Source organism: Alexandromys fortis, unplaced genomic scaffold, assembly GCF_014885135.2.
Source record: "Alexandromys fortis isolate MF-2015 unplaced genomic scaffold, M_Fortis_MF-2015_v1.1 scaffold_72, whole genome shotgun sequence".
In the NCBI taxonomy this organism is placed as follows: Eukaryota; Metazoa; Chordata; class Mammalia; order Rodentia; family Cricetidae; genus Alexandromys; species Alexandromys fortis.
Window position 1 is genome coordinate 5,624,966 of NW_026067969.1, and position 22,575 is coordinate 5,647,540.

General features: G+C 51.1%; 2 protein-coding genes and 1 long non-coding RNA gene across 3 annotated transcripts in view; 1 reads left to right on the forward strand and 2 right to left on the reverse strand.

Annotated features, from left to right (window-relative positions):
* The window catches only part of Sptan1 (spectrin alpha, non-erythrocytic 1), a 71,144-nt gene extending 56,945 nt beyond the window's left edge, over window positions 1-14,199 (forward strand). The window contains 17 exon segments of the mRNA XM_050155335.1: window positions 1,983-2,191; window positions 2,792-2,912; window positions 3,227-3,348; window positions 3,725-3,857; window positions 4,886-4,984; window positions 7,225-7,384; window positions 7,905-7,981; window positions 8,565-8,774; window positions 9,077-9,373; window positions 9,592-9,704; window positions 10,174-10,191; window positions 12,252-12,306; window positions 12,756-12,952; window positions 13,080-13,133; window positions 13,214-13,360; window positions 13,438-13,585; window positions 13,718-14,199. Coding sequence (XP_050011292.1) covers window positions 1,983-2,191; window positions 2,792-2,912; window positions 3,227-3,348; window positions 3,725-3,857; window positions 4,886-4,984; window positions 7,225-7,384; window positions 7,905-7,981; window positions 8,565-8,774; window positions 9,077-9,373; window positions 9,592-9,704; window positions 10,174-10,191; window positions 12,252-12,306; window positions 12,756-12,952; window positions 13,080-13,133; window positions 13,214-13,360; window positions 13,438-13,585; window positions 13,718-13,843 — 2,286 coding nt within the window. The 3' untranslated portion in view covers window positions 13,844-14,199.
* Dync2i2 (dynein 2 intermediate chain 2) overlaps window positions 14,194-22,575 on the reverse strand; it is a 17,537-nt gene continuing 9,155 nt past the window's right edge. Inside the window, 8 exon segments of the mRNA XM_050155341.1 lie at window positions 14,194-14,495; window positions 14,652-14,809; window positions 14,999-15,231; window positions 15,335-15,502; window positions 15,753-15,862; window positions 16,275-16,432; window positions 17,024-17,133; window positions 21,940-22,188. Of these exon segments, the coding sequence (XP_050011298.1) occupies window positions 14,257-14,495; window positions 14,652-14,809; window positions 14,999-15,231; window positions 15,335-15,502; window positions 15,753-15,862; window positions 16,275-16,432; window positions 17,024-17,133; window positions 21,940-22,188 (1,425 nt within the window). The 3' untranslated portion in view covers window positions 14,194-14,256.
* Window positions 17,607-21,925, reverse strand: LOC126509426 (uncharacterized). The gene is made up of 3 exons (XR_007594144.1): window positions 21,722-21,925; window positions 18,176-20,635; window positions 17,607-17,654 (listed from the first exon to the last, which is right to left on the reverse strand). It is a non-coding gene; the product is annotated as an uncharacterized lncRNA (long non-coding RNA).

The following is a 22,575-nucleotide window of genomic DNA, read 5'->3' on the forward strand; positions in this document are numbered from 1 at the left end:
TTCAATATTTAGTCCTATCTGGCCTCAAACTTGCAGTAATTTTTCTGCCTCTGCCTCCCAGCATTTGTGGTTACAGCATTTACACCACACCTGTGGCTTTAGATAATTGAGATAGTAGTTGTATGCTGTGAGTATGGTGGTACTTCTTATAAAAGGGGATGAGTGAAAAGGATAGCATTGGTGACAGTTTTGCGATTCTCTGTTGGTGCATCTCACAGAGGACATCTGGGACTTAAGGTTCCCAGTTCATTTGCTGTGTGTGTGGTGTATATGATGGGTGCACAGAATAAAGGCAGGTTGGGGGAAGAGGAATTTGATTCAGAGCATGGAGGATGGTTTTTCTCTGCTTCTGCACTAGCAGATTGGTCACAGTTTTATAACTGTTCATTGCAGAGTGGAATTAGTTTTTCAAAATGAATTGTGCCAAAAGCGTTGCTTTTATCCTGTATCCTTGGTCCATCCTAGACTTAGAATGGATTGTATCCACTTGTGATTCTGTCATATGTCTGGCTCAGTTAGGAAATGTTGGTCCTCTGAGTTACACATGTTAGTTCTAAATAGTTTGACACATTTCTTGTGTAGTACCAAAACCTCATGCCTTGTTAGTCTCATCAGAAAAACTGTGGGGTGCCAGATAAGAATTGTCCAAAAATTCCAGTTTACATCAAAAAGTTTGAAGATGGGGCTGGAGAGATGGCTCAGTGGTTAAGAGCACTGACTGTTCTTCCAGAGGACCAGGGAATTCTTCCAATTCCCAGCACCCACCTGGCACTTGACAACTATCTGTAATTACAGTTCCAAGGGACCTGACACCCTTGGCAAAACACCTATACACATTTAAAAATAATAAAATAAAAAAATTGAATTTTACCCTTAAAATTTGAGTTCTGTTCCTGTCAAGTGGTAAACTCACTTTTGTCTTTTTGAAGAGCAGGGTAGGCAGTTGACTCAAGACTGAATGACCATAGCTTTCCTTTGAGTTCTTCTTTAATATAAAACGTGGACTGTTTTTTTTTTTTCTTTTTTTTTGGTTTTCGAGACAGGGTTTCTCTGTGGCTTTGGAGCCTGTCCTGGAACTAGCTCTGTAGACCAGGCTGGTCTCGAACTCACAGAGATCAGCCTGCCTCTGCCTCCCGAGTGCTGGGATTAAAGGCGTGCGCCACCACCGCCGGCCAAACGTGGACTTTTTTAAAATTGTGTTTATTTGTTGAAGGGAGGTAAACACAGTCAGAGGATAACTTGTAGGAGTCAGTTCCCTTCTACCATGGATGAACTTAAGTCATCCTCTGAGCCATATTTTTATTTTGGTTTCTCGACACAGGGTTTCTCTTTGTAACAACTCTGGCTGTCCTAGAACTGGCTCTGTAGACCAGGCTGGCCTCTGCCTCTGCCTCTACCTCTGAAGTGCTGGGATTAAAGGTGTGTGTCATTACCTCTCAGCCATCTGAGCCATTTGTAGGCCCAAGATGTTTAATTAAACTAAGTTTTCTATGAATACACACCTTTAATCCTAGCACTCAGGAGATAGAGGCAAATGAGTCTCTTGAGTTCCAGGCCATCCAGGCCTACATGATGAAACCCTATCTGAAACAAAATAAAAATTCACTTTTGCTTCTTTTTAAAGTATACGGTAAAACTGATGTAACTTAGTGGTAAAGTGTGCTTATCCCTCACAAGAGTCAGTTCAATCTCTAGCATCAAAATATGAAAAGATAAAGAAATGAAGGCCACTACGAAGCAAAATAGGTGGCACTAAAAAGGTTTTTGCTGCAGCCATAGCCCTGCATTCTGTGTCTGACTACCTTCCCACCATCAGTGACAGGGAACCAAGTCTTTATCAAGATAGCTGACTTTACAGAACTGCAAGGGTTCACACAGCATTGACTTAGGAAGCTGCACGACCCAATAAGGAATTAATGGGTGCTGTTTTCAGGGAAGTCTTTGGGACCAAGTTTCTGAGACCTCTCATCTCCCTGCCCCAGGATCGTCTGAAGGACCTGAACAGCCAGGCCGACAGTCTGATGACCAGCAGTGCCTTCGACACCTCCCAAGTGAAAGAGAAGCGGGACACCATCAATGGTCGCTTCCAGAAGATCAAGAACATGGCAGCCTCCCGAAGAGCAAAGCTGAGCGAGTCCCACCGCCTGCACCAGTTCTTCCGAGACATGGATGATGAGGAGTCCTGGATCAAGTGTGTGCCCAGCAGTTGTGTGTTCAGTGTCAGGCTTCCTTGGTCTACTGGGGGGCAGGGAAGTGTGATGTAAGGGCATAGCTTAGGGACCATGCCAAAATCCCAGCCTCTTCTACTGCACAGTAGTGAGTGAGACCTGTTACCCTGTGATGATGGTAACCATTATGTCATAGTAGACCCTGCTTTTTGGGTCCTAAGGAAGTTGTGGTTTTTGGTTTTTTCCTGATTGTTTTTGATTTTGGTTTGTGTTTTGTTGGTTTGGTTTTGTTTTTTGTTCTCTTGTTTTTGTTTTTTGAAACAGGGTCTCTGTGTTTCCTTATGTGACGCGTGAGTAAATGGAGTTAATAGTACATACCAGTGGTGTTCCTCTCCTCAGGACAGCACAGTCCTCTGTGTGCTCATGACACTTAGAGGAGCCGTGTCCATTGACATGTGCATGGATGCATGGCTTTGGGAAACAGTGACTCCTATTCCTTAAAAACGGAAAGGGATTTTTGTGAAGAAAGTGGTAGAGGTTGGAGGATGCTATAGTTAGTGGCTGAACTAACACATCCATGGATTGAGCAGGTAAAGGCTAACCTTACTGCCTCTGCTCTTCAGAGAGAAGAAGCTACTGGTGAGCTCTGAAGACTATGGCCGAGACCTCACAGGTGTTCAGAACCTGAGGAAGAAACACAAACGGCTAGAAGCCGAGCTGGCTGCCCACGAACCAGCCATTCAGGTGAGTGATTGCCTTCTGCTAAGAGAACAAGGCCATGAGGAGAAGCAAAACCATGTTTGTTTTTTTGAGTCAGGGTTTCTCTGTGTAACCTTGGCTGGTGTGGAACTCCTCATGTAAACCAAGCTAACCCCAAACTCAGAGATCACTCGCTTCTGCCTCACCTCCCGAGTGCTGGGATTAAAGCTGTGCCCAGCTCATGTGTCCTGAAGAGCTAATTGTGAATGTGATGTTGAGGTGTCCTAAGCTTGGGCCACAGACACCTGGAACTGGGCACTCGGCATTTGCTGGCGTTGACTCTTGCTCTTGCTGGTCAGGGCGTCCTGGACACTGGGAAGAAGCTGTCTGATGACAACACCATTGGGCAGGAGGAGATCCAGCAGCGTCTTGCACAGTTCGTGGAGCACTGGAAGGAGCTGAAGCAGCTAGCAGCTGCACGGTGAGCACATAGGCAGGGAGCTCTTAAGACAGGCGGAAGGCCCAGCCTTTTCTGCCAGTCAAGTATTACCTTGCTCCAGAGGCATGCTGAGCTGTTCCTATCAAGTGAGTCTGCACCCAGCAGTTAACTCTAGAGTGTCCTGTCTGAGGAGCACTGTCTGCCTTGTGTCCCCCAGGACACGTTTATACATAGACACACCCCTTCATGAATATTTTATCCAAATTTATTTGTTTATTATTTGTTGGTGCTGATAACTGAACCCAAGATCTTAGACACAGTAGTCAAGCACCAATACCACCAAGCTATAACTCCAGCCCCCCTTCATGGCTATTTTAAGTACATACTAATGATTTCCCCTTCCCCATACTTTAATAAGGGGCCAGCGACTAGAGGAGTCCTTGGAGTATCAACAGTTTGTAGCCAATGTAGAAGAGGAAGAGGCTTGGATCAACGAGAAAATGACTCTGGTGGCCAGTGAAGATTACGGAGACACTCTTGCTGCCATCCAGGTCAGGAAGGCTAAGCACGTGCATAAACAGTGAAGGTCCACCAGTCTGGGGGTACTGCAGGCGGGTGGGCCAGGTCCACCACACCTCATAGAGGAGTCCTCATAGCTTCTGGACCACACTTCATTCCAAGCTTTGTTTCCACATAGCATCTCCTTCTGTTCACTCTTTTCTCTGGCATTCTGTTCCATATGCCTTACAAAAAAGAGGTCCAAATTGACCTCTTTTTTTGTAAGGATACAATCTTATGGTAAGAGAGACTGAAAATATCCCTTAATGTCCTTTTTTCCCGTGTTCATGGCCCCATAGCCACTTCTAGTTGGTTGGCAATTGCTTTTTAACAGCCACTTAAAACTGACCTGTGTGGGTGGGTGTGTAATCCCTCCGCTGTTTCCAGGGTAAAGCTAGCTGAGCTGGAAGATCTCAGATGGCTGTAGTTACAGACTGTCTTGTTCAGCCCTACACAGCCCCTCATTCTTTTACAGGCTAGATTAGCTTTCTCCACTTAATTCAGAGAGGCAAAGGCAGAAACCACAGAGTATTAAAGGCATTGCACTGTTCTCAGAGCTGGCCCAAAGAGAGCCCAGTCATGGAATAGGAGAGGTCACACATCACCATGGTCATACCTTCCTTAGTTCCAGCCAGACAATGTGGAAACAGTTTGCATTACCTTGATCTACTCTCCTCAGTGGGCAGTCCATGTGTCTTTGAGGTCACTAGAAACAGGAAGGGGAGGGAGATTATCCTTTGGTCATCCTTCGGTCATTGGGGAGCTAGACCTGGGTCATCATGGGATATGTGTTGTTGCTTTGTTGGGTGCTTACTTCCAGCTTTCTGTCCATTTTTTGCAACCTAAACTTGGTGGTTCAGCTTCTCCTGCAGCCTGGTTTCACTCCTGACTCCCTGGTCCTCTCCCCATGGAGTAGAGAGTAGGAGGACCAGGCTCCTAGCTGTGCCACCCTCACCCTCTATCCCGAGACCTAGCTACTCACATCACAGGCTCAGTGGCGGACCTCACTGCTTCTCTCTAGGGCTTGCTGAAGAAACACGAAGCTTTTGAGACAGACTTCACTGTCCACAAGGATCGGGTGAATGACGTCTGTACTAATGGACAAGACCTCATTAAGAAGGTGAGCCTGGATTCCAGGAAGACCCTTGTTCTCAACCCAAAGTACACCAAGCTCAGGTCTTAGAGAGACTTTGCAGGCCTGTGCCATATTTCACACAGCAGGAAAGAGTTGCTTTTGAATTGGCACACTCCTTGGGCAACCAGCTTTTGGCCTTTAGTAGAACTTCTAGAATGCTTTTCTCTCAATTCTTTTTTTATTTTATTTTATGTGCATGGTTTTGCCTTCACCACACTTTATGCATTGCCCAAAGATATCAAAAGAGTGTATTGAATCCCTTACAACTGGAATTACAGATGGTTGTGAGTCACCATGTAAATACTGGAAATTGAACCTTGGGCCTTTAGAAGAACAGTCAATGCTCTTAAACCACAGAACCATCTCTCTACCTTTTTTTTTTTTTTTTTAAGATTTTTATTTTATTTATTTTTTGGTTTTGTGAGACTAGGTTTCCTTGTGTTACTTTTGGAGCCTGTCCTGGAACTAGCTCTTGTAGACCAGGCTGGCCTCGAACTCACAGAGATCTCTCTGCCTATGCCTCCCATTTGCTGGGATTAAAGGCGTGTGCCACCACCTGGCAGATGTTTATTTCTTTATATGTCTGTCTGCACTATATACGTGCAGTGCCCAGAGAGACCACAAGAGGGCATTAGATTCCCCCTGGAAGTGGTATTACAAGCGGTTGTGAGCTACTGTGGGTTCTGGGAACCCCCAGCCCCCTGTTCCTTTGTTTCTTGGTGGTGATAAAGGTCGCTATAGCGATATTAGAAAGTATAATAATAATAAGTGAGTAGAAAGCACATGACGCAGCAGTGTGTTCCACAGGGAATTCCAGCTAACTTGGGCTGCGTGGTAACCCTGTCTCAAAAACATCACCAGAATTCACCCAGAAAGCCATCACTCAAAAACGGCTATTCTAGACTTTATTTTATCTTGAGACAGGGTCTCAACTAGCTTCCAACTTGTTCTGTAGCCAAGGATGACCTTGAACTCCTGACCCTCTACCTCACAGGTGCTTGAATTGCAGCTGTGTACCACCACGCCTGGCTCATTGGGATTTTAATGTTTGGCTGTCCAGACTTTTCCTCTGAACTGTGTAGAGCTAAGCATGAAATGTCCACTTAGTAGGATTGTATGACTCCGTGGGTTGTGTGAAACCTATTGCAGGAGGGACAGTTTACATTTACTGGTGACTCTTCTGGAGAGAGGGAAAAAGTCTCAGTACTTTGAAAGCAGTGGAGCTCTAGACCCAGGCTGTGCAGCGTCAGTCCGCTGATGACCAAAGTACGATGAGTGCTTGGAGGTCCTGTCACAGTGCAGCTCAGCAACTGCCATGTAGAGAATTGGGGTTTGGGGCTGGGCTGGTGCCCAGATTGGTAAAGCCTTTGCCTAGCATCTGTGTGGCAAAAATACTTAGGTGTCTGGGTTTGTTCCAGGGAGAGCTTTTCTCCTGGCCGTGATCAGCAGGCAGCATGAAACTGGAGTCCAGCCCAGGCTCCCAGAACTCCTGGGCTAGGAGAGTGAGAAGCTTCACACCTTGCTGAGTCTGACCCTTAGCGTGTGCTGTCTGCTCTAATGTTCCTTAGTGCTTTGTTCTGGGCAAACTTCCCTTCTTTACCACATTTCTTTTTCTTCTGCCGTCTTGCGTGTGTTTCCAAATGCAGCTCTGACTGGAGCTGGCGTTCAGGCTTCACTATTCTTGTGTCCATGGCATTCAAACACTTCCCAGAATTACTGTCTTCCTTACACAGGGCTGGAGCCGTTCTTTGTCTGTGTACTGTTTAATATGTAAGCGGCGATTCTTCCCTTTTGGAAACTCTGGTACTCACTGCATCACTGCCAGAGTGCCCACTGCACTCACACCGTCCTCCCCTTCTCGTGCTCCTGTGGCACTGACTACTGGAATTGCTAGTCACAGGCCTTGTGGTTTTATTTTTGGTTTTTGTTTTTTTTGAGACAGAATTTCTCGTGTAGCCCTAGCTATCCTGGAACTCACTCTGTAGTGAGCAGGCCTTGAACTCAGAGAGATCCTCCTGCCTCTACCTCCCGAGTGCTGGACCTGGCCTAGTCCCAGGTGTTCACTCTTAAACTTTTACTCAGTACCACCCTTTGAAGCTTCACTAGCTCTGGTAAGGGAGCAGAGAGCCCATGTGACAGAAGTTGGACAGTTTGGTGCTGGGAACCTGCCACAGATGGGTGACTGACTGCTGAGCAAAACTGATGTGTGCTTCGTCCTTGGCCAGAACAATCACCACGAGGAGAACATCTCTTCAAAGATGAAGGGTCTCAACGGGAAGGTGTCTGATTTGGAGAGAGCAGCGGCCCAGAGAAAAGCAAAGCTGGATGAGAACTCGGCCTTCCTGCAGTTCAACTGGAAGGCTGATGTGGTGGAGTCCTGGATTGGTGAGTAGTGCAGCAAGACCTGAAGCAGCCACAAAGTGTGTTGCCACACAGTGGGATTTCTGCTGCAGAAAAGAAACTTTTAGGACATGGGCTCCAAGTCTGCTGCAGGACAGACCTGGTTGCCCAGTAGGAAGCAACATCCCGAAGTCAGAGTTGCCACAGCAGTGCCTATACCAGGCTGTCATGAGGGTTCACCGAACAGTGGCCTGCAGACCTCAACACAAGCAGTACAGAGACCCAGCACTAGTCGGCTCACCAAAGTGTCAGGCCATATCAGAATTGACCACTAGCTGCCTGGCAAAGGTGCCATCTAGCTCCTGGTTCAATGGAACTGGTTTCCGGTGTCAGCCCATGTGACCCAAAAAGATTTCCACACTGTTGAGGTAGGGTGGTGGTTACAGGGAGCAGGCAGCCACTGTGAGCTCAGGAAGAGTGCAGATGACTTTGGAATTGGAGCCGGCTTTTCTTAGCCCATCTGGGTTCTGGGAGGACTAGGACAGTCCCATGCTTTGTTTTACAGGTGAGAAGGAGAACAGCCTGAAAACTGATGACTATGGCCGAGATCTGTCTTCTGTCCAAACCCTGCTCACCAAGCAGGTCAGTCAGACGCCTGAATGGTGGGCTGGATTTACTCAGACAGCACTTCTAGAAGGCCAGTCGGTGTTCTGCCTATAGGTCTTGGGTGGCCTCCTGTATGTATGGCCAGGGACAGTCAATAGTAAACACTTCCAGTCTAGGGCCTCAGAGTTTCCAGAGGGGTAGCACAGATGCAGAACCAGACATAGGTGCAGCAGCTTGATGGACTGGCCAGGCTCGGACACAAAGTGCCTGTCTGTCTTCAGCAGGCTGGATCTGTGGGACACGTTTTCCTGGACTCGGTTACACAAAGTCAACTGAAAGTGGTCACAAGTGAATGGTCTGCTCTGTGTGAGGAGCCAAGGCCATACATAGCCATGCCCAGAACTTGAGCTCTAGAACGGAAGGGTTTATTTATGGCCAGGAACTTAAGAGAACAGTGCCATGATCTGTGGTCTAAGGCAAGTAGGAACATAGGCAGGTCTTGCTGCACATCAGCAAGAGGTGGAGCTCTAGGCCCGCTACCATAGGCTTCTGCCATCTGAGCTGAGGCACATTAGGCTCCTTGCAATACATACAACTGACTTGTGACTTCTCTTTGCAGGAGACCTTTGATGCTGGCTTGCAGGCCTTCCAGCAGGAGGGCATTGCCAATATCACTGCCCTCAAAGACCAGCTGCTAGCTGCCAAACACATTCAGTCTAAGGCCATCGAGGTCCGACATGCCTCCCTCATGAAGAGATGGACCCAGCTGTTGGCCAACTCAGCTACCCGGAAAAAGAAATTGCTGGAGGCCCAGAGTCATTTCCGAAAGGTAAGGGTAGTTATATTCAACTGGATCAGTGGAAGGGACGATAGAGCCCATTTTCCTCTTCCATGCCTGTGAGGAAGGAGTGCCCTCAGCCCAGAGGAGCTGAACATGAGCCTGGAGGCAGTAGAAACTGAAGCATGTGGAGCCTTGAACTTGTTGACCCTCCCAGGACAAGCACAGCTTGTACCAAAGGTCACCAGGCAGAGAAGTGGGGAAGATTCTGAGATTGGGGCAGAGAGCCGGAGTCCCAGGAACTGCCTTACCCATATAATGCCCACAGTGACACCCTGTCCCTCTACTTCTAGGTAGAGGACCTCTTCCTGACTTTTGCCAAAAAGGCATCGGCCTTCAACAGCTGGTTTGAGAATGCAGAAGAGGACCTGACAGATCCAGTGCGCTGCAACTCTCTGGAAGAAATCAAAGCCCTTCGAGAGGCTCACGATGCCTTCCGCTCATCCCTCAGCTCCGCACAGGCTGACTTCAACCAACTAGCTGAACTGGACCGCCAGATCAAGAGTTTCCGCGTGGCCTCCAACCCCTACACCTGGTTTACCATGGAGGCCCTGGAGGAGACCTGGAGGAACCTGCAGAAGATCATTAAGGTGCACCTGATGGGCCAGCCCCTTAAGAGCCCTGTTCCCTGCCCTGGGCTGTTCGTTGTTTGGGTCAGCCTCAGTAGAACTTATGCCCCTCTCCACTTTTAGTCCCACTGACATTTCCCCAAGGTAGAAAGAACCATGTTTATGCTGAGCCCACCCGTGTGAGGCCAGATGTCAAGAACTACCTGAAGGTAGCAGCATCTGCTTTCCTTTTGTCTCAGGAGCGGGAGCTGGAGCTGCAGAAGGAGCAACGGCGGCAGGAGGAGAATGACAAACTGCGCCAGGAGTTTGCCCAGCATGCCAATGCCTTCCACCAGTGGATCCAGGAGACCAGGTGCCCCCCATGTAGGGCCAGCCCGAGCATGTGCTGCTCCCTGCAGCTCCAGGACACAGGGAGCTTGTTCACAACCTGGTGCCTAAGCCAAATACAGTTGGCATCTCTTATCCCAGTGCACAGGAGGATGGCCATGAGCTTGAGTCCAGTGTGGTAACATATTCTGTGCCATTTGAGGCTATAGCAAGACTCTGTCTTACCCCCCAAAAGATGGGGTGGTGGTGAGGACTGCTTGGACTAAGAAGGCTGGCGTGATCTGATTGGGTCGATTTGTGTGACTCATTTCCACAGAGATGATGTTGGCCCCTGTCCCCATTAAGATAGAACTGCTGTCCCTGGTGACTGAGCTGACAGGTGTGGTGACTGAGGGTACTGACGTTCTGCTCTTTTTTTTTCTCTCCTCCATCCCGCCCTGATTGCTGCTGTATGTGGATACTACCATGGCTCCTGGCTGCTTGGATCTTCACAGAACATATCTCCTCGACGGGTTAATATTGCCTTCTTTCTCCGGGCTCATGGTGTGGTGGTGTCTTGTGTGCTTGTCCCTGTGTCCCTTGTCCCCACTGGCCTGGCTTACAAAGGTTCCAAGGATGGGCCTGCTGCCCATCTTGTCCATGCCCTTTGTCCCTGCTAGAAGAACGCATGGTCTTTGCAGGAGTCACTTCCCCTCTTTCAAGGCAAGGAATGTCACCATGAGAGGAAGCCAGAGTCTTAATGCCTAGAACCCCTGTCCATGCCTGTTCACCAGGATTGGATTAGCAGCTTCCTTTTGGCCTGTTTCCCACGGTGACCAGAAGGATTTGCATTAAGCCTCAGTGGTCACTGGACATAGGACGCTGGGTGGCTGTACTAGGAGCTTGGGCTAAGTACAGTATCCAGTTGAGGGAAGCTCTGCAGCCCCCTTAGGACTGAGGTGGCCCTATCTTCCCCCTGGGGAGGGTAACCAGAATTGTTCACCCTAGCCAAAGGCAGAATGTCCTGTGTTACAATGTGTGTGGAGATAGGGCTTGGAGGAGTCCCCGGGAGGAGCAGGGCTATCTCCCAGTCCCACCAGGAGCCTGTACCCAGGCCATCCCCCTGGCCATTCTTGCCAGGCCAAGCCAGACTAAGGATTAACTAGTGTCCGGGAGGTTCTGCAGAGGGGCAAGTCAGGTGTGTAAGGGTAATGACCACAGAAACCTGCCCCAATCAGTCAGGTTGTAAGAGGCTTTGCAAGGCGGGAAGGATTGCAGCCATGGCCTGAGCACCACAGGCTTCCCCACCCTATGTCTGCTGCTCTTGGTCTTGTTTCTGTGCAGTGCCATGCTTCCTCACCTGTGGCTCCTCCCAAGCTTTGTCCCACCTGGCCCAATCCCCTTGAGCTACCTACCCATGGTTCCCACCTGATGCCAGGCTGCCAGCTTGTGGCACATGTCTGTCTCGATATGCTCTTGCCTCGCCTTCCTTTGGTATATTCATTTGGTTTCTTTTCTTTGAATAGCATAGCATATCGTCGGGTCATTCGTGTCTATCAGTATGAAGTTGGGGATGATCTGTCTGGAAGGTTCTTCTCCTCTTATTTCTCTTCTTCCCTCACTGTGGTTTTACCAATGCACTCTGGACTCCCAGGCGGCTCTGCTTTCTAACCCACACCCTAGCCACTTGGGAGGAGGTTCTGTTCCCCTCTGATGCACTGGCCCTGTGTCCTGCCCCGGTCCCTGGGGCTCCCTTTTCCAGGGGGATGGGGCGTGCCTGTGAGTCTCAACTGCTGGGGTAGGAGGAAGCCTGGTGCCTTGCCTTGCTAAAGCATTTTGAGCTTGGGGAGATTGTAGAGTTCTTCCTGGCTCACTGAAGTCGCAAGGGTAGATTGGGGTAGACATGGGTACAGAGGAGATGGGGCTGTGTGCACTGTGTGAACTGTCCCTGCACGTGACCCTGCTTGTCTGATGTCCTTGTTCACTGGGAACCTTCTTTGTACTCACACATCTTGGAGAGAAGCAGGCTTCTCAGAAAATGGCCTTCAAAAGGAGACCTAGCCTGGCTGTGTCTAGATGCTGGAACCCAAATCCAGAGTTCTGTCGCCGCTGTCCTCAGCTGGAACCAGTTGGCCAGCACACCCACTTAGCTGTCTTACTGGCCATGCTGTCTCTTAGAATGTGGCTTTTCCCTCAGTAGCCTAAGGGGGACTAAAGCGGGGCTAAGGGGACTGTCAGTGTCTTGACTGTCCTAACAGCCCCAAGGACTCCTGTCTGTTGGGTTCTTGGCCTCCTGTTGGCACAGAAAGGGGGGACTATCATGCTATCAGGCCTGAAACTGCTCTGTTCCTATGGGGAACAAATTTTAATTCCCGAGTGACCTTTCAAGAGCTGAGAGGCCTCTGGCCTATGTGTCTCTGAAAAGGAAATGGAGCCTGCCCTTTCTCAGGCCTGTTAGAGGGAGGTCAACACCAGATGGGTTGTTCTCTGTGAACAGCATTGCAGGCTCTGGCACTTTGTACCAGGAGGAAGAGTTAAATGTGGACACTCATCTGCTGCGACGGAACCCTGCTCACTGTGCTTCTGTGTTTAGGTCCTGCATGGTGGAAGAGTCAGGAACTCTAGAGTCTCAGCTCGAAGCTACCAAAGTGAGTACCCAAAGTGCTCTGGCCACCCCAGAGGCCCCCAGCCAGGCAGCCACTCAACCTCAAGCTGCCAAGGCTGTTTACCTTGACTTAAAAAACAGCTTGTGAGTTCGAGACCAGCCTGGTCTCCAGGAGCTAGTTCCAGGACAGGCTCTAAAGCTACAGAGAAACCCTGTCTCAAAAACCAAAAAGAAAAAAAAAAAAAAAACAGCTTGGGGCTTCTTTTTGAGAAAGTCTCTGCCAGCTGCTGTAAGGACCTATTTGAAGAGGCCAAGAGGTCCTTGCTGCACATCGCATTCTTACTGGCTCCTCTGCCAGTTGCTTTATGAAGATTTTCCCCTCTACATCCTACCCCCCCCCTCTCCTTTCCTGACTCTTTCTGGCCCTGGGAGATCTCAGCTGGGTTCTGGGGCTTGAGGCGTCCCCGTCTCACACTGGTTTGTTCCTGGCAGCGCAAGCACCAGGAGATTCGAGCCATGAGAAGTCAGCTGAAGAAAATTGAGGACCTGGGGGCTGCCATGGAGGAAGCCCTCATCCTGGACAACAAGTACACTGAACACAGCACTGTGGGCCTGGCCCAGCAGTGGGACCAGCTGGACCAGCTGGGCATGCGCATGCAGCACAACCTGGAGCAGCAGATCCAGGCCAGGTACCAGGGTCCAGGACAGGGTGCGGGACCACCCAGGGTACAGCTGTCAACAAGGGGCTGGCACAGGAGGGAAGAAGATGTCACCTCTGCACGGAAGGCCTGCTCCCTACTTCTGTTCTTCTTCTAGGAACACAACAGGCGTGACCGAGGAGGCCCTCAAGGAATTCAGCATGATGTTCAAGTGAGTATGGCCCAGGTACTTTGACCAAGGGTGGATGGGAGGCAGGGACCATATGCTGAGCCCTGGGCTTTGTTCTACAGACACTTTGACAAAGACAAGTCTGGCCGGCTGAACCATCAGGAATTCAAATCCTGTCTTCGTTCCCTGGGCTACGACCTGCCAATGGTAGAGGAAGGAGAGCCTGACCCCGAGTTTGAAGCAATCCTGGACACCGTTGACCCCAACAGGTAAGCTGAAGGGAAAGGGGACAGGACAGTCTTCGCCTCCCTCTGAGCACCCTGCTCATTGTGCCTGCCTCCTGTAGGGATGGTCATGTCTCCCTGCAAGAATACATGGCTTTCATGATCAGCCGCGAAACGGAGAATGTCAAGTCCAGTGAAGAGATTGAGAGTGCTTTCCGGGCCCTCAGCTCTGAGGGCAAGCCGTACGTGACTAAGGAGGAGCTCTACCAGGTAGGACCTTGGGAAGGGCACCCCACACACAGTCAGGAAGCCTGTGTCTGCTGGCTGATCCGGCCTGGCCCAACAACCCCTTACCTATGGGCACTTGTCATGGTTGAGCTGACCATACCACCTCTCCTCCAGAACCTGACCCGGGAACAAGCCGACTACTGCGTCTCCCACATGAAGCCCTATGTGGATGGCAAAGGCCGTGAACTCCCCACTGCCTTCGACTACGTCGAGTTCACCCGCTCACTCTTTGTGAATTGACCCTTGGCTCGGAGGTGAGCCTGACCCGCATTGCCTGCCCTGCCCTGCTGTCACCTTGCTGCATGTCACGTCCTCTGTGCTTTCAAGGAAAATATTCCAGACAATGATGCTTTCCAGTGTAACCGTAGGCCTGCTTAGCTTGGGGTAAGACTTGGTAGAAAATGGTGCTTCAGTAAAACGCTTACAGTCCAATCACAATCGCCAAGTTGCTGTGGGACCCAAACCCTGCACAGCCAGCTGCCCTCATTCCCACTTAAAATCAAAGCAGCTGGTTCATCTTCTTTATTCTCTCTCCTCCCTCCCCAAATTGTTTTCATGTAAAAGACAAATAAAGGACTCAGTTCTCCCCCTAAAAACTTTTGTTCCTCTTTATTCAACTTGGGACACCACATCCCTGCTGCTCCTTGTGGCCCTCAGGTAGCTACTTCCGCTTCCAGTTGATCCAAGTCCTCCGTCTCCCTGGGCCCTTGTTCCGTGAAGGCTGTGCTCAGCCGCCACACCTTCACCGTGCCCTTGGCATCACCAGCAGCTAAGAGCTGAGTCTGCTGGCTGTTAAACTCAAGACAGTAGACAGGACTGCCATCGTGGGTTTGTGTTATGGAAACTGTGGGTTTCTGTGAGCTTCTCTGGAGGTCAAACAGTTGTACATCACCTGCAGGGGAAAGGTCCAGAAAAGAGAACCACAGCTGGGAGAGGCTGTGGCCTGTACTTTTCCTGTGTGCCTTGTGGTGGGTGCCAGTAGCGGGATAAAAACCATCCTCACCACGTGACCCCTGCACTTAAGACAGGCCTTGTGGCTCTTGCGTACCTTCCCCAGAAGCAGCAGCAAAGACCAAAGGGCGCACAGGGGACCAGCGCACGGCAAACAGGTACTTGTGAGAGAGCTGCAGTGAGGTCAGGGGCTGGGCCTGCAGCATGGAGTACAGGTGGACATGGCCATCGGTCCCAGCACTCAGGAAGAGATTCCTAGACAGTGCAGAAAAGGGCGTCTACATGGTGCTGCCACCATCACCTCCTTGGCCGTCTACCTGTAGGAAATGGGGCAGGTCCTGGGACCAACTACCAAAGTGCAAAGAATCAGAATGCTAGTGTTAAAGCCTGCGGCAGGGCCGCTTTCCCTGTGCCTGAGTGGCAAGCCCAGGCTGATGCCCCTACCTGTGGAAGGGAGAACAGCTCACAGAGTACACAGGGCCACCATGGGGAGAGAAGGTGAACTGCACCGGGGCCCTGAGGGGCACAGAGCTGGGTATCCGAGTGAGGGCAGCTGTCTCTGCTGCCAGGGAACACTTGAGGGGAAAGCCACCTTCTGTGCCCAGAACGAAAAGGCTGGAGTCGAAGCTGGAGAAGGCCACTGATGTCACCCCCACCTCGGTCTCTCCACGGGGCGGCTGTGGGAAAGTGGCAGTGACAGTAAGTCCTGACAGCCAGCGGGCAAAGGGAAGAACACCAACAGGCTCCCAGAGCCCAGCTTCCTTGAGCCCGGGTCCTTACCTTCTTCAGTTTGGTGCTCCGAGGCAGCTGCTGCACGGCCAGAGCAAAGCCCTTGGAGAGCCGCAGCTGCCCGGTGCCACTGCCCCTCCAGAGCAGCACCCGCCCATCAGTGGCTGCACTCAGCACCTGGAAGCGGTGGCTGTGCCGGGGTTCAGGCAGCCACAGTACCTGAGGTGACGACAGAGCACAGGCAGAATGGAGGGAGTGTCCCCAGGGTCAGCCTCACCTGCATCTGTGTCCCTTCCTTCTCCAGGCCACCTGTGTGGGAGGCTGAGAAGAGCCTGTGCCCTAGAGGGCACCCAGTGGGGAGCTGACTCAGACTGGCGCTCCAGGAATGCCCAGGCAGCTGTCTAACCACCAACTCCTTGAAGCAGCTGATGCTAGCGCCCCCCACAAGGGTGTGGGAGTGGCTCCTGACCTGATAGACAGGGTCTGTGTGGGTGTCATCAGTCAGACCTGTGCGCCAAAGCAGCGGGTCCTCAGGGCGGCCCACGTCCCACACCAGCACTTCGCCACTGTACAGCCCCCCTATGGGGACAGGATCACATCAGCCACACCCAGCAACCCCTTCGTGCCATGCAGTCAGAACAAAGGCCTCTTGTGAGGATTTCCTGAGGGGAAACCCAAACTCAGTCTCCTTGCTGTGCCTCAGGGCCCATGCCCAGTAACCTATCCCTCCAGCAGGGGCATCCGCTGTCAGCACTGAGGGGAGCCCACCTCTTTATCCCCCTTTTCTCATCCTGCCTCTTGCACAGCCAGACTCAGCCCCTTCCAAATGACTCCTTCGTCCAAGCAGGCAGATTATCCCCAGCTACAGACAAGCCAGAGGGCCAGGACCCCCTCACCGACTCCCAGGTGTCCTGCTCTGACCAGAAGCCTGTAGCTGGGTGGGAAGCAGAACCTTGGGAAGAGAGGAGGCTGGGGAGGGCTCAGCACTTACCTGCAATGTGTGAGGGCTGTGTGGGATGAAAGGCCAGGCACATGACGGCACTGGGCACCTCCACCACTACTGATGGCTGCTGGGGGTTCAGGCCTTGCCGGTCCAGGTTCCAGGTACACACATAGGACTTGAGCGTGCTCCAGTCCCCATCATCTAGCCTGCACGAGGACATGCCTGAGTGTCCTCTGGGCTCCCATCACCTCTGCTCCGCTAACCCCCATAAAAATGAGCCTGTGTCCCCTTCATGCCCAGACGCTGTACGATGGGTATATTCACAAGTTCCTCTGGCACTGAAAGGCGCAGGTGTGAAGTCACTTCAGGTCCCTGTCTGTATCCCAGGGTGTTACATGTGTAACATGTAGACAACACTACTCCATGCAGATTGTCCTGGAGCTGGTCAATAGCCCGCTGTGAGCAGAGGACACTTGGAAAGCTGAGACAAGATAGAGACCAATGCCATCCTGAGCTACATAGTGAGACCCCACAATAGGGAGAAGGTCCTCAGACCCCAAGTGTGCAACTATGCATTAGTGGATGGGACCACAGAGCATCCAGCAACAGACACCAGAGTAAAGGCTGGTGGCCAGCATGAGCCCAGGGCTGACTGCCAGGTAGGTAGACTTGAGGCATGGGCTCTCAGCCCTTCCTTCTGCTCTTGACCGAACCCTTTACCCTGAAGCTAATGAAACAGAGGCCCAAACAAGTCTTGGGACCTCCATTATTTCCCACCCACCCCAGCTGTCACTCACCGGCCGTAGGCACAGGCCAGCACAGAGCCTGTGGCATTCCAGGAAATGCTGGTCACGTGCAGACCTTGCCCTTGGGCTGGGGGATAGACCAGGGTGTGCAAACAGGACACCTGCAGAGACAGACCATTCCTAGCCCTAAATACTAAATCCATCTAGTAAGTGGTTCTCAACCTGTGGGTCACGACCCCCAAAGGGGTCAAATGACCCTTTTACAGGGGTTGCCTAAGACCACAGGAAAACATAGATATTTACATTACAATTCATATCTAGCAAAATTACAGTTATGAACAGCAATAAAACTACTGTAGGGTTGGGGTCAGCACAACGTGAAGAGCTGTGATGGCGAGCACGTATCGGGAAGGGGGAGAAGCACTGCTCCAGGCAGCAGAGGAAAATCACAGCCACACCCAGGCAGCCCAAGGCCTACAAGCTAGCAACAGACAGAGGAAAATGCAGACTAAAATCTGGGCATGGGGTTCATCACTATAATCCCAGCACTTGGGAGGCTGAGGCAGGAGGATCGCATGAGATCTAGCCAAGCTTGAGCCATACGGTGCCAACCAGGTCGGGTTCTTTTTTTTTTTTTTTTTTAAGATTTATTTATTATGTACACAGTGTTCAGCCTCCATGCCTGCAGGCCAGAAGAGGGCACCAGATCCCATTACAGATGGTTGTGAGCCACCATGTGGTTGCTGGGAATTGAACTCAGGACCTTTGGAAGAGCAGTCAGTGCTCTTAACCTCTGAGCCATCTCTCCAGCCCCCAGGTCAGCTTCTTAACAGTACCCTGTATCAACACACACACCCTCCCCCAAAGACAGAATAGACAGCCTTCACCTGCCGTCAGTGCAGGCGCTTTCAGAGCCTTGGAAGGCGCCTGAGAAACACAGTTGATGCAGCCACAAGCTCAGCTCAGCACATGGAGCAAAAGCTACAAGCAAAAACATGGTAACGGCTGCACACAGAGAAATGCATTCCACCCCACAGCCTCACACCTAAAGAAGGCTGGCATGGGGAGGCTAGAGAGATGGCTCAGCGGTTAAGAGCACTGTCTGCTCTTCCAAAGGTCCTGAGTTCAATTCCTGGCAACCACATGGTGGCTCACAACCATCTGTAATGAGGTCTGGTGTCCTCTTCTGGCCTGCAAGCATACATGCAGACAGAATATTATTATACATAATAAATAAATATTTAAAAAAAAAAGAAGGCTGGCATGCCAATCTTATTGTGGGCTGTTAGACACCAGGTGGGGAAAGAGCTTTTCAGGCAGTGTCTCAATATATACCCCAGTCTAGCCTCAAACTCATGGCAATCCTGCTTCAGCCTCGTGCTGGGATTGCAGATGTGGGCCAACCAACATGGCTGGCTTCACTCCCTATCTCCCCAAATCAAGGCTTTTTTGGAATCTTGATTTGGAGTCTTTCCTAGCAGGTGGGAGCAGCAAAGGAGATGGTCCAGTCCCAATGGATGGGGGGGGGGCGGTTGCCTAGCAGCGGGGTATCAAAACTCTGGTGTAAAACTCCACACCTCCTGATCCCATGACTGAACCAAAGCAAAAGCCTAGCCCTGCAAAAAGCCTTCAGGAACACACACCCACTGCCGCTGACGTGCAAGAGTGTGGAAATGCTGAAGGCCCCCAAAGGCCACATAGCAAGAGATCCCAGTCATACAGACCAGACAGAGACACCAGGAGCAGAGACCTACCAGTGTGGTGATGCAAGCCTGCTACCCCAATATTATTCAGGAGGCTGAGGCAGGTGGAGTGCCAAGACTTTGAAGTCAGCCTGGGCTACAGAAGTAGGTCAGTCTCTAAATTCAAGGCCAGCCTGATCTGCACAGTGAGTTCCAGACTAGCCAGAATTACCAGAGCGATACAGTGAGATCCTGTTGTTCTTTTTCTTCTTCTGGAAAAAAAAAGGGGGCACTCTGCCTTGGGACAGCCTACTCCAATCTGTCTTTGGAACATTTGCTTTGTTAAATAAACTTCTGCTTAAACTGTCAAAAATAAGTAAGTAAACCAAAATATAAAAAGTGAAATGACAGCAAGGCAAAGCCTGGGCAGACTCTCCAGTAGGCAGCCCTCCTGGGAGAGCCAAGGACGCAACCCCCTGCGTGCAGACCAGGCTCTCCTGTGGCTGGGATGAGAGGCCGAAGTCCACACTCTACCAGAGTAAGCCACTGCAGAGATGCCGTCAAGAAAATGGTCGGGAGGGCTCAGGATTTAGCTCAGAGGTAGAGTGCTTGCCTAACAGGTGCAAGGCCCTGAGTTCAGTCCTCAGTTGCAGAAAAAAAGAAAGAAAGGGTTAGGGACAAGGCCAAGGAAGGAAGCTCCTGAGGAAGGCATGGGTCTGTCACATGCAGCTCCTTGGCCTGGGATCTGCTTCCCCAAACTCCTGAACTTGTGGAAAACTGATCCTACAGGCATTGTCACCTGGGCACGTCAGTTATAACATTCACACTAAAGCAAATCGTAACTGTTCAAGACCAACATGGTCCACATGAATTCCAAGCTATATGGTGCGACCCTATCTCAAAAAAAAGAAAGAAAGAAAGAAAGAAAGAAAGAAAGAAAGAAAGAAAGAAAAGAAAAGTAAACCATGACCATGGCTCATGTACTGATCTTCCACTCATCCAGAGGTCCCGAGTTCAATTCCCAGCACCCACATCAGGCAATCTACAACAGTCTGAAACTCCAATGACAAGAGGTGACACCCTTGCTGACCTCCATGGGCACCAAATTTACAAGCACATACCCACAGGCAGAGACACAGACAGACACACACATGCATACACATACAATTAAATAATTCTCGGCTAGAGAGATGGTTCAGTGATTAAGAGCACTGGCTGCTCTTCCAGAGGTGATGAGTTCAATTCCCAGCAACCACATGGTGGCTCACAACCATCTGTAATGAGATCTGGCGCCCTCTTCTGGCCTGCAGGCCCACATACAGACAGAACACTGTACATAATAAATAAATCAAGCTGGAGAGAGGGCTCAGCCATTAAGAGTCCTGAGTTCAATTCCCAGCAACCACATGGTGGCTCACAACCATCCTGCAATAGGATCTGATGCCCTCTGCTGACAAGCAGAGCACAAACAAAAATAAATAAATAAATAAATAAATAAATAAATAAATAAATAAACCTCACGCCTTTAATCCCAGCACTCTGGAGGCAGAGGCAGGCGGATCTCTGACTGCAAGGCCAGCCTGGTCTGCAAAACAAGTTCCAGGACAGCCAGGACTGTTACACAAAGAAACCCTGTCTTGAAAAACCAAAATCACTAAATTGTCTGACAACACACCTGGGAGAGGTGGAGGTGACCTGGGGCCCACTATAAAACAAGGAGACCAACCTCATGGTTTAGTCACACGCAACACTTCAGCTGTCAATCCAGCTGCGCACACAGGTCCACAGGGGACTGCGCGCAACTGCCAAGACATGCTGGCACCTTTAGAACGCAGGCCGGGTTCAGGTTCCAGCTCAGACAGCTCAGAGCTGTGCAGCCCTAGGCAAAGCACTCAAACCGTCCAAGCCCATCTCTGAAGAGAAGATAACAGGAATAGAGTTGGCCGAGGAGAGCACAGCAGGTCACTCCCGCGGGTGGTACCTACCAGGCGAGGGGCAGGCTGCCCTAGAAGCCCACACCTCTTCAGCCACTTGCTTTCATTATGGTCACAGGCTTCCCCTGAAGGGTCACCTCTCCCAGGGGGAGTCAGTCCCATCCCCTCTGTACCTGGCACACTGGCTGCTGCTGGCAGTGCGGGCACTGCAGTGGAGCACAGCAAAGCAAGCTCTAAACAGGCCGTGGGGCCACAGGGAGGGGTCCTACCGTCTGCTGTGGCTCCGTCCAGTTCACCTCGTAGCCATCGAAGGCATGGCTCTGCCAGTTGTTGTTCAGCTCCCGGATGACCATGGCCTCCACCCTCCGGAGAAAGGCAGCAAGTCTGAGGGAGTCCTGCTGCGAAACGGGCGGCACGGCCACTGGCTCAGGAGCCTCCGTCTGAACCTGGGCGTCCGCATGTGTCCGGGCCTGAGCACAGGCCTCTGCTGTGGCAATGCCGGCTGTCTGGCAACTCTTCTGGAAGGAGATTAAAAACAGGGTCATGGACCAGTGAAAAGAAACGATGGGAAAAGTGCTTGCGGCCCAGTCTACGACTTGGATTCAATTCCCAGAACAACCCACAAGGTAGAAAGAGAGAATGAACAGACACCAGGCAGTAGTGGCACACACCTTTAATCCCAGAACTCAGGAGGCAGAGGCAGGCGGATCTCTGACTGCAAGGCCAGCCTGGTCTGCAAAACAAGTTCCAGGACAGCCAGGACTGTTACACAAAGAAACCCTGTCTTGAAAAACCAAAATCACTAAATTGTCTGACAACACACCTGGGAGAGGTGGAGGTGACCTGGGGCCCACTATAAAACAAGGAGACCAACCTCATGGTTTAGTCACACGCAACACTTCAGCTGTCAATCCAGCTGCGCACACAGGTCCACAGGGGACTGCGCGCAACTGCCAAGACATGCTGGCACCTTTAGAACGCAGGCCGGGTTCAGGTTCCAGCTCAGACAGCTCAGAGCTGTGCAGCCCTAGGCAAAGCACTCAAACCGTCCAAGCCCATCTCTGAAGAGAAGATAACAGGAATAGAGTTGGCCGAGGAGAGCACAGCAGGTCACTCCCGCGGGTGGTACCTACCAGGCGAGGGGCAGGCTGCCCTAGAAGCCCACACCTCTTCAGCCACTTGCTTTCATTATGGTCACAGGCTTCCCCTGAAGGGTCACCTCTCCCAGGGGGAGTCAGTCCCATCCCCTCTGTACCTGGCACACTGGCTGCTGCTGGCACTGCGGGCACTGCAGTGGAGCACAGCAAAGCAAGCTCTAAACAGGCCGTGGGGCCACAGGGAGGGGTCCTACCGTCTGCTGTGGCTCCGTCCAGTTCACCTCGTAGCCATCGAAGGCATGGCTCTGCCAGTTGTTGTTCAGCTCCCGGATGACCATGGCCTCCACCCTCCGGAGAAAGGCAGCAAGTCTGAGGGAGTCCTGCTGCGAAACGGGCGGCACGGCCACTGGCTCAGGAGCCTCCGTCTGAACCTGGGCGTCCGCATGTGTCCGGGCCTGAGCACAGGCCTCTGCTGTGGCAATGCCGGCTGTCTGGCAACTCTTCTGGAAGGAGATTAAAAACAGGGTCATGGACCAGTGAAAAGAAACGATGGGAAAAGTGCTTGCGGCCCAGTCTACGACTTGGATTCAATTCCCAGAACAACCCACAAGGTAGAAAGAGAGAATGAACAGACACCAGGCAGTAGTGGCACACACCTTTAATCCCAGAACTCAGGAGGCAGAGGCAGGCAAATCTCTGTGAGTTCGAGGCCAGCCTGGGCTACTGTCCTAGCTTATTCTCTGTTGCAAAATCAACTTGGGATAAAAGGGTTTATTTGGCTTACAGTTAGATTCCATCATTGTCTCAGTCATAACTTTTATTTTTATTTTTTTATTCATTTATTTTGGTTTTGGTTTTTCTTTTCTTTCTTTCTTTTTTTTTTTTTTTTT